The sequence below is a fragment of the Mustelus asterias genome, chromosome 14 (genome assembly GCF_964213995.1).
Source record: "Mustelus asterias chromosome 14, sMusAst1.hap1.1, whole genome shotgun sequence".
In the NCBI taxonomy this organism is placed as follows: Eukaryota; Metazoa; Chordata; class Chondrichthyes; order Carcharhiniformes; family Triakidae; genus Mustelus; species Mustelus asterias.
Genome location: NC_135814.1, coordinates 45,235,818 through 45,250,292, shown reverse-complemented (window position 1 = coordinate 45,250,292; position 14,475 = coordinate 45,235,818). Strand labels below are relative to the sequence as shown.

Here is a 14,475-nt window from a genome sequence, read left to right as displayed (position 1 = left end):
GTGGGATTTTATGGTCTCGCCATTATAAACAGGGTTTCCTATTGAACGCACCACTTGCCGCCGGATACCTGCAACAGGTGTGCACTATCAGCGGGACCATAAGATCCTGCCAGCGTGAACGGCAACAGGATTTTGCCGTTTGTCTTCAAAGCTAGTGCTCTAAATAGTCAAATCAATGTAAACTTAGCTGCTTAAGACTATTCAGAGGTCAGTTCATTATTCATTCAAGGCATAGGAATCATTGGCAATAGGGACCTAATTGTGGACTACAAAGTTAACAGATACACATCAGGACTCATGTTCAACAGTACTGAGAAATTAATACAATCAACACTCAAACTTGATATTTGTTAGTCTCACCTGTTGTGCAAGTGCAGCTATCAGCTGCATGGCTTGCGCAGGTGTGCTGTGCTTTAATTTTATTGGCCTATTTCTTGTTACTTTATTCACTGTTTTCACCTTTGTGTGTGTGATTCAAACTTACTCTTGAACTATGTGCTCAATATTTATTTGAAATGTTTTAAAGCTCAGATACAGATTACTAGGGTAGGCAGGATGTACATGACAGATTAAAACATGATATTCATGTCACTGGATGGGAGTGTTCTTGGGATCCTGAAAACTAGTGGGAATATTGAGTCCAGGAAAACAGATAGGAGGAAAAGCTCCGAGACATCTGGGTCACTTGAGTTTATAAATAGAGGCAAAGGAAATCAAAGCAAATAGATGATGCAAGAATGTTATAAATCACTGGTTAGCCTCAGCTCAAGTATTATAGACAATTGTAAGCTTCACACGTCAGGAAAGATGTCTAGATGCCCTAGAGAGGGTAGCGAGGAAGCTCACCAGTATGCTGCCATGGATGAGGGACTTCAATTATGAGGAAAGGTTGAAAAAGTTAGGACTATTCTTCTTGGAGCAGAGAAGGTTAAGAGGTGACCTAACTAGAAGTCACAGATTCTAAATCACGAGAAAGTAATATAGAGGAAAATTGAGCAGAAATCCCATTACTTAAAAAGTTGTCGGGGCCTGGAAAGGTCTCGCTGAAAAGGCGGTGGAAGCTGATTCCATAAGTAATTTTAAAAGGGAGTTGAACAAATATTTCAGGATGCGAGACTTACAGGGTTATGTTGGATAAAACAGAACTGCTCTTTCAAACGCCCACCTCATGTATGATGGGCTGAATGGTCTCCACCACCTAAGCTGTAAATTTCTATAACTCTATAGATTACATAGAACATGCAGAACAGAAACATACCAACATGCCCAACCAGTCTGTGTTTTCTTTACTTACTTCAGCCTTTTTTCGGGCTTCCATTGCTTTCATAAGCATCATATGTTGTCTTCTCCTCTCTTTTTCCTGACAGTGCACAAGACAAATTTCAGCTTTAAGTGGTTAAACTATACATTAATAACAACATTTAAGTTGTGAAAATTTAGTTTTACTATATTTAGCAAAGTTAGACAATAGTGAACAGTTTACAATAAAAACGGACAATGGCCAAGTTTGTGTACATTTTAGTTGAGGATTAGGAAGTAACATGGACAATCAAAAGCAAAACAAAAAAAGCAACAGATGTAAAGACAGTGTAAAACGAAAGCGTATGCTTTAAGTTATGTACGTAGTTCTTGGAAAAGCAGAGCAAATCAGTGCGATGCTTCTCCATAGCTGTCAGGTATAAAGCGCAATGGTCGGCTTCAACAGGCTAATTACCTTACATCTGCTTCAGACGCAAAACATTTTGTAAAAGGCCAATTAGTATAAATAGCTGTTGTAATTAGCCAATTTTGTAACATTTATTACCTGCATATCTAAGTTTTAAATGCAAGATTAGAATTAGCATTCCAAAACATCAACTAGAGGAAAAATATTGAGCTATCCCACATCAATTTTATTCAGGAAGAATTTATTATTTAGCATGTTATGCTCAAATTCCAGCAAACAAAATTATTTATTTTACTAATCTCAAACCAGAATGAGAAATCTCAAATCTAGAAGACAAGCTTTTTCACGGAGTGGAGCTGCAGGGTCACTGGAAGCTTATTCTATGTCACTCTTGCTTTTTCTCTCACTCCCTCTCTCTTTAATTTTAATTCTTCACTTAACAGCAATTTCACAATCTTTACAATACATGAAGAATCGTAGAATCTCCTTTATATATTTCTGCATGTCCACACTTATAACAGAAACCTGAGGTCACAGACGCTCATCTCCCAGTTTCTGCACTGCAGACAAACTCCTGAGCCCGAATCAACTCCAGTTTTAAGCTAGTCAAATTGTTTGCTATTTAACTATAAATAACAGGATATTGTATAAAAGCATATTTTAAATACATTAGCATGTTCAGCTCTAATTATCCCACGCTCTTAAACCCCACTTTATCTAAACATCTTGGTCTTGCCCATGCGCAATGGCACGGCAATGAACTAACAAACCAATTGGGCCCGCATCAGTGAATAAAAGATATGCAATTCTCCATAAACTTGAAATGTTACAATGCAAGATATCTGCACAGAAACAGGTGTTTCATAGCATTTTTGTTTTATGTTTTAGATTTGCTGGTTAGAGAAAGTTCATCATAAGATACATTCTGAATAAATTCATTGATGTAATATCATGACATCCACTTAATTGATACTATGAATAGAAATAATGGATTGTGCAATTTTCATCATTCACAATGACACATGGATGCCTTTGTCAATTTAGTAACAGCTAGATAGAACTCAAAGCAACTGTGATTAATTATGTGAAATTTGGTTTGCTGGAATGGCATTGTACTGAGATGTAAAGAATAAACTTTAATATAATGTGGGGCAAGGAAATGAATTGTGCTAAAAATCAAACATTTAATAGTATTCTAATCATTTCAGAAGAAATTGATCCAATTTTAGGGCTTATATATTTATCCTTTTGTTGTCTCCTGCAAAGAGGTGAAGCTATCTTTTAAGGAGACTGTTGAACATGGAAGCTACAGTTGTTGATTTTAAACGTTTTTTTTTCTTTTGAAGTTATAGCAGATGTATGCAATGCACTGTGCTGTAAAAGCCATGCAGAAGTATGTAGTATGACAGCAGCCAGTGCTACACTTTATGCATTACTATGACAACCATATCACAACCAAATCACGATGCGGTGTTAGATGTACAAAAAACATACCCATACCATATCTAGTCTATGCCTCTCCAACTCCTGGTAGAAAGAGTTGGCACATCATTATGAAACAGTAATCACAAAATGATAAAACCAGTTCATATTATAAGAAAAATTACTTTCCCAATACCAAAGCAAGACAACTTAACTTGAGGAAAAAATTATGTATAATTACAATGAGGAAAGATAAATTTTTTGTAGTTTGAACAAATGTTTACTTCAACATATTACCCATAACTAAAGAAGAATCCAGACAGTAGAGCAAAAACTCACTAAGTAATGTACAGTATAGATAAATTACCAACCTGATGTTTGAGGAGGACAGCTTGTTGCCTTCTCAATTCCTTCTCCTTAAAAAGGAATAGAATAGATAAATTTTTCAATACAGCATTTATACACAAGAAAGAGACTAATCGGATGGCGATTACAATCCAATAATATGCCAACCAATGGTCTCTGACTGGCATGAAGTGCAAGATTCTGAAATTAGTAAAAGGTAAAAGTAACTTTGTTTTGAATTACTTGCAAAGAGAAACAACCAAACACAAAACTTTCCACATTAAACAATACAATCAAATGGCACGGTGCCATGAACAAGGTCCTATCATATCGCTGTCTAAATTACTTCCTCTATTTTGGTTAAGGTCCCTATATAATACATTGAATATCATCACCTATCTGAATATTCTTAATAATTAAATAAGCTCCCTGCACAATTGCCCATTGAAGTTCATTGGTCTAGAGATCCATCTAAACTAACCTGCATCCGTTTCTCGGCTTCCAATAATTTTGCATTTGCTGCTTCTTCCTTCTTTTTCCTCTTAGCCTGTGCATGCAAAACAGGTCTGGAGGTCACGCAAAAAGCACTACTAAAACTTGAAACAATCTCAAGCTTTTAAGAATTACATGCTATACAACACAGCAAAGTGCCAATGAGCTAGAGTTTCTACAGAACTTCAGCTAGGATTTGTACATCACAAATATTTCTAACAGCTTAAAATTGAACACACAAAAAAAACATCATTACAAATAACTTAAACGTTTGAAGAGATAAAGAAAAGATTTTAAGGGCTATTCAAGAACTCCCTACGTCAAATCCAAAATACTTACAATTATATACTGTCAGAAGTATGAGATTTCTTAAAACAATACAGGACAAGGACCACCATCAGAAGAGATTGTGTTCAGCAAAATTGTCAACTTCATTTAAATTCATAACTAAACATGCCCGAAGAAAAGCCTTCTGAGACTATGGAGATAGATGAATATATCTAAAAATGTGTGTAGCAATTAAGCAATTGTTTTTAAAACAACAAACAGACTGAACAAACACTTGCATGTACACACATTTACGTACTCAACTATCTCAGATATTTTCATTAATAATATCTATTATGAGAAGCAAAAAAAATGCCACTCATCCAAGAAAACCTACTACTTATGATTCAAAACTACATGGGCATAAACACAGACTTTCAGGTACAGACTAAATGAATGGGAGCTGCTATTCTGTGCTAAAATCAACGCACTGAAAAACAGATTAGAGCAGTGGTTCCCAAAGGGTGCGGCGCGCCACACTGGTGAGGCGAGAGAGGATGGCAAGTGTGGCGGGAAGATTCAAGGACAATCAAAGAAACATTTAAACATGGTTTAAACAAGCATTGTTTTATACTTTCTGGATGTCCCATGATCATATTATATAGTTGTGTTCTATGCTATGAATCAAGCACTGCTAGGAGTTGTTTTTTTTTTGTTTTTGAATGTATTTCTTATCAATAAAAAATTTGGTGTGGCGCGAGCAAATTTTTACTCTGAAAGTGCGGCCCAGTGAAAAAAGTTTGGGAACCACTGGATTAGAGATTCTGAACGAAGAATAAAAAAGTCAATTTTGTGCAACACTGCTTGTTGATCTTTGGAATTGCAAAAAGAAAACCTATCATTTCACAATACTCTTCTATGCAGGTCTACACTTCCAGTCAAATTCTCTTATTCATCCATCATAATCCTAGAACTATTAACTGCACCTATAATTAGAAAAATAAACAAAAACAATAGTCCCTACCAATCTAAAAGCAATGTTCTGCAGATTTAGGAAATATGAAATAAAAACAGAAAATGCTCAGCAGGTCTAGCAGCAAATGTGAAAAGACAACTGCTGGTGTTTCAAATCGATTACCTGATGAAAGATCATCAACTTGAAATACTAACTTTGTCACTCTCTTCACAGATGCTTCAAACCTGCTAAGTATTTCCAGCACTTTCTGTTTTTATTATAGCCCCTACCAATTATTTATTTTATGTCAATCACATCCAAAAGCTAACCAAAGCTTTTTCAATAGGTTACCACCAGAAAGGAAGAACCTGCTAGGATCACCAGGATTTCCTAAATTGTCACTCGCAACACGCATTGGGGGGGGTCACAGAATCATCATCGCAGACTCTGGTGGCAAAGAATTGGAAACGGTACTGAGACTTCATTACATGCCCATGCACGGTTCTTTGCTCCAAAGCCCCAGAGTCTCCAAAACAATTACGAACAAAACCCATGGCCCCACTCAACAACCCCCAAACCCCCTGCTATTAATCTGGGGTTGCACCAATCTTCAAGTATCAAAATGGGGTCACAGCAGGAAAATGTTTGCAAAGCTGGATTGATCACCAAAATAATGCCAGTAACACCATCAAGTCATCTAGTTACGAAGAACTGATTATCTTTTTCATTCTATTAAAACAAGTTTAAGATCCAGAATTTTGCAGGAACAGCAGTGAACATAACTTAAACCTTAGTTCACTTCAACCCTCCACTGCCGTATTCACACCAGAATTTTCTAGAAAAATAGAGTACGCCGCAGCAAACACACACAGTAGCCAATTACAACCAACACAGCCAATATCCAATACACATCCAAGACACAGGAACACTCTACAGATTGGAGCAATAAATACTTAATATTTCAGTACAAAAAACAGCTGAATCATTTCTCCAGGGTTTCTTCTTTTCATATTAAAACAATGGTACATATAGAAGCATTTTTCTTATTTTGCAAACAATTTTTATGGCTTATCAGGCTGGCGAAAAATGGTACTTCACTTCAAACAGCCCATCTTGAAAGTAGGTGGCGGTAGCTTTATTTTAACAGAATACACTGACAGTTTGATAAAGACTGAAGTTTGTCTCCTTGCAAGCCTCCATTTAAGAAGTGCATAATGTGTCAGACATTTTGTTGGCCAACTATGTTTTGCGATGGGGTTAGAATCATAGAATCCTACAGCGCAGGAGGAGGCCATTCAGCCCATCAAGTCTGCATCAACCACAATTCCACCCAGGCCCTATCCCCGTAACCCCAAGTCTTCCTGACACTAAGGGGTAATTTAGCATGGCCAATCCACCTAACCCATACATCTTTGGACTGTGGGAGGAAACCAGAGCACCCGGAAGAAACCCACACAGACATGGGGAGAATGTGCAAACTCCACACAGACAGTGACCCAAGTCGGGAATCGAACCCGGGTCGCTGGCGCTGTGAGGCAGCAGTGCTAACCACTGTGCTACCGTGCTGCCCTGGGTTCTGTTCTCGGTTTCTCTAAACTTACTTTCTAACAAAAGTTTGGGTAAAATTGTTTACACTTCCTTTCCTGATAAATCAGCCAGATGTGAAAAATTTCTCTTACTCACAGTGAACAATATCAGCAAGTCCTTGCATCTCCCATTACCAGAGTTGTATTTTTAAATAAAGCAACATCATTCTTCAACAAGTAATCAAATTTCAAAATAGTCACATTTTAATATAACACTCCTTCAAGATTTTAGACCCAGAGAACTATATTTAGTGGGCATTTCAAGCAAAATGTGTCGAAACATACCAAGTGGTTGAATACTCTTTCTGAGCCCTGCAATGCCTTTCTGAAATACCGTGATTATGACAATCACATGGCGTTAATTGAGCAAACCCAGCTATTTTAAGAGAGGGATGCCATAATTTCCTGGAATTTCTATATCATAATAATGATGTACCCCATAGATGTGTTAATATTACGGCCAAACTTTCAGCAAGTCAGGAAGCCCTAAGATTTGAAGACATTTTTTATATTAAACTGCACTAATTAAAACAATACTTTAAAAATGTCAAAACTGCACTTGTTAAATAATACTTTAAATATGTAAGTCACAAATTTCTTTCTGAAATAGGGTGTACCTTAACATAGGCATCATAGGGACCACGACTCCAAATTAGGGACTATGCGCCAGGAAAACCTAACTGTTATTACCCATTAAGTATTTTTATTCAGTTTGAATAGCATTTTTGAATAATGATGCTTCTGGCAGTGCTCTAATGAGAAATGGCCCGAAAGGAATGTGTTCACAAAAGGGAAGCAAAATCAATGCAGCTTGTTCAGGTTACTCTTCAAAAAGAAATTAGACAAGTGATATAACAATAGCATCACTAGCAATGCCATCACTTGTAAGAAAATCTTCCTTGGAACAAAAGAGCATGACAGGTCTGTTCAAATATTGGGTGATTCACAATTTTCAAAAAAAAGAGATCCGATGGACAGAACAATTAGGTCTCAACATCACAAGAGCAAAGTATTTTATATCACCTAAGCTGCACGCTATGCCTTGCACACTTCAATAGCATCACATCTTTCAAAGGCTTCACATCTGTCTGTGGCCTAAGGGAATCTCCAAACATCAAAATCTGCTGCACAAAAAACAAATCTGTTGAATGATAAATTAATAGTCCAATTCACTAAACATGACTGAAGTAAAAAGTACCTGGAATGATGAATGAGAAACAAGCAAACAGCAGAAATCCAAGCAATTCACATCTCACTTTTCTCCAAATCAACCATCCAGTAATACATATAGTGACAAATATGACCAAACCTGCTCAAATAAGTCTCACCATGGTTTCTGACCATTTCTTTACTTAAATAAGTGTATAGAACTTGAAACAAATAAATGTAAAAAAAGATTGAAATAAAATCATGAAAGTTAGTTCTAAAACTGGCAATAAAATGTCAGAAATACCTCCAAGAACTTTTACAAAGCTCTGTCTTTTAACCTGAAACCTGGACCTAAACTCAAAATTTCCCTCCTGCCTTTTGCGCCGTCCATGGAAAAAAAAACTACTCCCCAATTGTAACCACACTTCTAAAATCCCAACTGTCTAGCCGTCAGTCATCTGTTCATCATGACATTTCTGCAGCTACTAATTTTCCTTCTTTGATACCATAATTCCCACTAAAATCATAACACTTTCTCAAACTAACCATTCCCCAGTGAGGTGCTTATCTCTGCTTCTTTAAGTGCAAGGGAATATAGACTTGAAAGATATGCAGGATACTTGCTTTAGCCACTTATTGGCATATCTGGCTAGAACACCTGAACAACTATCGATGAAAGCAAATTATTGGGGATGCTGGAATCCGAAACAAAAGCAGAAAATGCTGGAAAATCTCAACGGGTCTGACAGCATCTGTGGAGAGAGAATAGAGCCAACGTTTCAAGTCTGGATGACCCTTCGCCAGAGCTCTGTCACGAACAACTATCGAGTTCAGTTCTCATCCTCTAAACATGCTTACTATTCCAGGATAACCCAAGGATGCAAAGCAAACCGCCAGATTCTTTTTTTCCTTTTGCTGCAAATAGGTTTCCCTTTTCTACTGCAAGCAGGTTTCTTATACCCCTCTCCCCTGTCTTATGAACTTCTTTGTCATCAAGACTAAGGTAATCCGATCAGCTGCCTCTGCTTCTTCCCTCCAGTCCCCCTCTCCCTCAAAATTGCCATTATCACCCTTCTCCTCAAAAATAACCACATCATTCATGCAAGCTACCACCCATCTCCAAACTTTCTTTTCTCTCCAAAGTCCCTGAAAGTACTGTCACCTCCCAGATCTGTGCCCACCTTCCCAAAAACTACATGCTTGAATCCGACCAATCAAGTCTCTGCCACAATACCAAAGCAGCTCTTATCAAAGACATCCTATGCGATGGTAACCAAAATAAATGATGCCTCTTTGTCCTTCTCGAGGTGTCTACAGCCTTTGACACATCTGACCACATTTCCACTGATGTCCAGCTGGATGGCAGTACAATGGCAACTGTTTGAAGCTGGACAAGGCTGTTTGCAACTCAAAGACCTCTGACCACCAAAGACTTCCTAGTTCCACCTCAATAACATCACCAAACTTCACCCCTGCCTCAGCTCAGCTGAAACACTCATTCATGCCCCTGTCACTTCTAGACTTGACTACTCCAACTCAATCCCAGCTGCCCCCTACCATCTACAAGGCACATTAGGAGTGTGATGAAATACTCTCCATTTGCCTGGAGCACAGCTTCAACACCACTCAGGAAGCTTAACACATTGAGGCAAAAACACCCACTTGATCAACAACTCATCCATCATCTTAAACACTAATTTCCTCCTACACTGGTACACAATGGCAACAGTGTGCACCGTCTGTAACATATACTGTAACCACTCACCAGCAGCACCTTCCAAATCTTTGACCTCTACAAAGTAGGAGAACAAGAGCAGCAGAACACAAGAAATAGAAGCAGTAAGCCACCAGGCCGTTCAAGCCTGCCCCGCCATTCAATATGATCAAGGCTGATCAATGCCGGTCTCAACTCCTTTTCTGTGCCATTCCCTATAGCCCTCTATTCCTCAATCTATCAAATATTTGTCCACCTCCACTTTAAATACTTCTAATGATCCAGCCTCTACCGCCCTTTGGGGTAGAGAATTCCAGAGATTCACTACCCTCTGCAAGAAATTTCTACGCACCTCAATTTTAAAAGACTGTCCCTTTATCTTGTAGCTATGTCTCCTTGTTCGAGACTCTCCCATTAGTGAAAACATCTCACCATCTACCCTGTCAAGCCCCCTCAGGATCTTGTATGTTTGAATAAGGTTACCCTTCACTCTTCTAAACTCCAAGGTATACAGTCCCAGACTGGGAACATCATCATCTGCAAGTTCCCCTCCGAATAACACACCATCCCAACCAGGATGCCATTCCTTCACTGTCAGAGTTAAAATACTGGAACTCCATCTCGAACAGCACTGCGCCTGTGCCTACATCACATGAACTGCAGCAGTTCAAATAAGTGGCTCATGATCACCTTCTCAACAGCAATTAGTGATGGGCTATAAGTGCGGCTCTTGTCAGTGATGCTCACAGTCCATTAATTATTTTTTTTAAAAACCTACCCTCTGTAAACTCAAGGTTATCCAAACCTCTGCTGCTTGTGTCCTTATTTTAATCCTGGTTTTCAAGTCCCTTCTTGGCTTCACCTCTCCTTTTATCAGTAATTTTCTTCAGCCCTACAACCCTCTGGGATATCTACACTCAAGTAAGTCTTGCCTTGGGATATCCCGGATTTTAACTGCTGTACAATTGGTTGCTGTATCTTCTGCTACCTAGGTCCTAAGCTCTGGAATTCCTTCCCTAACTTTGACTCTCTACCTTTTTTCTCCTTTCGGGTACTTCTAAAAATCTACCTTTTTGGTTGTGTTTGGTCATTTGCCTCATGCAGCTTGGTGTCAAATTGCTACTTTACAATGTTCCTGTAACTACAACTTGGGGCATTTTGTGATAAAGGTGCCATACAAATACAACTTGCTTTCATTCGAACAGGGCACTGAGAATTTCCCACTATAATGATCAAATTCTGCAAGATAGAAATATTCTATGGGAGTTTTCAGCCTGTTCAGGTGGAAGTACTGTGCCCAGTACACACCTAAACAAACCATCACATGACAAATAAGCATTCAAAAAAAGCAATTTTGGCCTTTGTAGAGGATTTCCTTCCAATATTCTGGATAACCTTTAAATAAATCTTCTTAGCTATGAGTTTGTAATGCTTGAGGCATTTGGATGTTCAGCTTAAATGCTGCCACAAGCATTAATCAGCTAGCCGGATCCATTTAGAATGACCACATAAATGTGGGGGTGAGTCTCCCAAAAAAATTCTAACTGCTGAATTGGCAGGAAAAATGGTGCAAATCACCATTGTTGTTTCAGTGGGAGTTCAGGGCAGGGCCTATTCACGCCAGAGTCTGACAGTTCCGGGCCTCTGCACATGCGCAGTGGCCCCGATCCTGTTTGCTGGCCTGCTTCATTGCTGGCCAGCCCAGGACCCTGGCAATGCTGCCCCTAAACTCCGCCCCCAGAGCGCCCTGATCTCCAGCACCCCCCCCCCCCTTAGCGGTGACAATTCTCTCCTCCACCCCCCCCCCCCCCCACACCAATCGCTGGCCTCCCTCCAGCCCAACCGATCCCCATGCAGAATGGCAGTGGGGCCCCCCAACCCCACTGATCGCCCCTAAGCCCGCCCACAATAGGGGCCCCCCTTGGCAGTACCCGATGCCCAGTGGGTGGTGCCAAGGTGCCCACTGGGCATGGGCACTTTGTCCCTTGGGCAGTGCCGGGGGCACAGGCTGGCACTGCCAAAGTGCCCATGCTCAGGGGGCACCAACCTTCCACTGCCCAACCCCCTGGCGGGCCCCGATTGCCTCCCCCTTCACTCCAGCAGGGTCTCCCACTAGTTCTCCGAATGTGGGCAGCTACTCTAAACCCAGTTGGAGTGAAACACTCCTGGCGGGGTGGGAGATGCTATTAGGCCTGGAGAATTCAGTTCTGGGCCTGATATGAATATGAATTGCATGAAAAATAGATTAAAACCACTTACCTGATCTTCCCACCAGTTTCCAGCATGGTCTTGACCGCGCCTGCTCTCTGGTGGTGGGAGACGCACATACGTTGGGAACGCATGCATGAATCCCGCAAAATGGCCGACATGCGCATCTCCCAACCCGACGCTCCAAAAAATTAGCACGTCGCGATGGGAGAATCGGGCCCGTGGTGTGGGTCCTTGGAAGACTTTACTATTAGAAACAGTAACTTTTAAAGAACTGTCTCAGCAAGAATGACCAAATCTACCATTTGGAAGAAAACAAGAGAAAGTATATTTCAAATAATGTACATACCATTTTGTTTTAAATTGGGGAAGGAGAAAATTAAATACCTACATTTTAAGCAACTACAGCAAATCCACACAACACAAGGCAGAACCAAAGATTGGTTACAACACAGGAGGCCATTTGGCCAAATGTGCCTGTGCCCACTCTCTGCAAGAGTAATTCACCCAGTGTCACATGCCCATCTTTTCCCCATGGTCCATAACAAAACTACTTCACAATAGGTACTGTAAACAAGAGGTTTTAGAAGATCTTAGTCACTAAGTAAATCAGTAATTAGCCATAGTCCATAAAGAACCACAGGCAGCTTTCTTCTTTCGAGAGAGACAATTGGTTATATAAAGCTTGAGGGGCACCATTCCGCAAGTGTGGGGCAAGGTGAGGAGACAGGCCTCCATTAGCTACCATTACACTCAGCAGGGTTTAGTGTCAAATTAAAATGACACTATCACCTGCATATGTGTTAGATTCTGGAATAGCCCTTACATATGCATTGCAAAACACAAAATCAAAACTCTACAATCTGCATATCACATCAAATTACTTATTTTAAGTCTCAACATACACAAAAGAAATCCATGGGAGATTCTACCTCTAGAATTTGCTGAGCTCTCAGTTCCTTTTCCATTCTTATTTGCTGAATTCTTTTGATTTTTTCCTGTAGAAAAACATTCACAGTATCAGCATTTTAAAAAGTGCATAACTATTCTTAAAATTAAATAAACAAAATATTTTGGTTAAGCAGGTCGAGTATTTATATTGTAAAAATAAATTGACAACTCTATTTGCTTCTTTCGATACCTGCAGACTATAATCTTTTGCAGATGTTAATCTATGTAACATAAAATGCCATTATTGAGAGCTGCACTCACGTAACCATTACTTAGATCCTATCAGAGCTGCTTAATTTTATGTGCAGCATCTAACTTTGTATTTTTGTGTAAATTAAATAGTTATGGCACCCATGCAGTATTAAGGTGAAGGGCAAAATGGAAAGGCGACTATTTTTCTGCTGATTTCATCAAAAGGAATAATCTACCTTATTGTACATTTACTAGTTATAAAATTATTCAATATACCAGTAGTGAATTATTTTCAATAAACCAACAATAATACTAACAATAATTATCTATCACTTGTAAGGGAATGGAATAAGCTTTCTCTTCGCCAGTCCACAAAGGGGCCTCTTTAAAATGCTGGATACGAACAGAAAATGCCTCTGTAGATTAAGGAGCTGACCAATGTTACAACCCCATACAGACTAAAAATTTTGAAAAGAAATTTGAACTTCCAGTGAATGACTCAAAGAATTGTGACAATATAACAAACCAACAAAAAGCAACACTGGCTAAACACCATTTTAGTAGGTCAGGAGATGTTTCCCCCCAGAAGAATGTGACATGTGATCAAGACTACTGTATGCAACATTGACCTACTTGTTCCTTGTCATTTTGTGGATTTCTCTGCTGCATGCCTGTTTCACCAGAGAAAGTCATAAATATCGACCATCAACATATCATGGAAGAGCTCCTGGGCTTGGTTAAATTTGCAGTGATTTGTCTTATGACTTTGGTATTGGCTAGGCAGTGACTTTTGGGCCACTTACTTTAGTTTAGCAATCAGTCCAAAGATGTGCGGGTTAGGTTGATTGGCCATGCTAAATTGCCCCTTAGTGTCCTGGGATGTGTAGGTTTGAGGGATTAGTGGGGTAAATGTGTGGGGGAGTGGGGGTAAGGCCATGTAGGATTGTTGTCGTGCAGACTCGATGGGCCGAATGGCCTCCTTCTGCACTGTAGGGTTTCTATGATTCTAAGAATATTATCATGTATCCATTAATATTTGTTTGGAGAGATCCTAATTCTATCCCCCATCAGCTGCAAAATAATTGTGGTGCCCCTTTTAAAAAATGCTGGTGGCAATATATCAAAGTGGATACCCGTTGTATCCGTTCAACGAACGCCACCACATCGTTCCTTCCAGAGAGGCAGGAAAACTCTATACTCTGCTAATGTAATTCCACTCAAACAAAACAAAATAGCTCACAAGATGCACTATTGTGAACTTCACATTTCCTATATTCGATGTTCTTTGCCAGCAAGCAATGAGTGACAAACTATGATGTGGAGATGCCGGCGTTGGAATGGGGTAAACACAGTAAGAAGTTTAACAACACCAGGTTAAAGTCCAACAGGTTTATTTGGTAGCAAAAGCCACACAAGCTTTCGAGGCTCTGAGCCCCTTCTTCAGGTGAGTGGGAATTCTGTTCACAAACAGAACTTATAAAGACACAGACTCAATTTACATGAATAATGGTTGGAATGCGAATACTTA

General features: G+C 39.5%; 1 protein-coding gene across 11 annotated transcripts in view; it reads right to left on the bottom strand.

Moving 5' to 3' along the window:
- The window catches only part of baz2ba (bromodomain adjacent to zinc finger domain, 2Ba), a 267,052-nt gene that overhangs the window by 51,808 nt on the left and 200,769 nt on the right, over positions 1–14,475 (bottom strand). For 2 of the 11 annotated variants that reach the window (XM_078228289.1, XM_078228297.1), the window contains exons 18-22: positions 12,737–12,802; positions 3,915–3,980; positions 3,460–3,504; positions 3,167–3,193; positions 1,295–1,360 (exon numbers count right to left, since the gene is read on the bottom strand). In XM_078228289.1, the coding sequence (XP_078084415.1) occupies positions 1,295–1,360; positions 3,167–3,193; positions 3,460–3,504; positions 3,915–3,980; positions 12,737–12,802 (270 nt within the window). Of the gene's footprint in view, positions 1–1,294; positions 1,361–3,160; positions 3,194–3,459; positions 3,505–3,914; positions 3,981–12,736; positions 12,803–14,475 lie in introns of all 11 variants that reach the window. The other 9 variants (XM_078228290.1, XM_078228299.1, XM_078228292.1 and 6 more) reach the window with 5 other exon arrangements.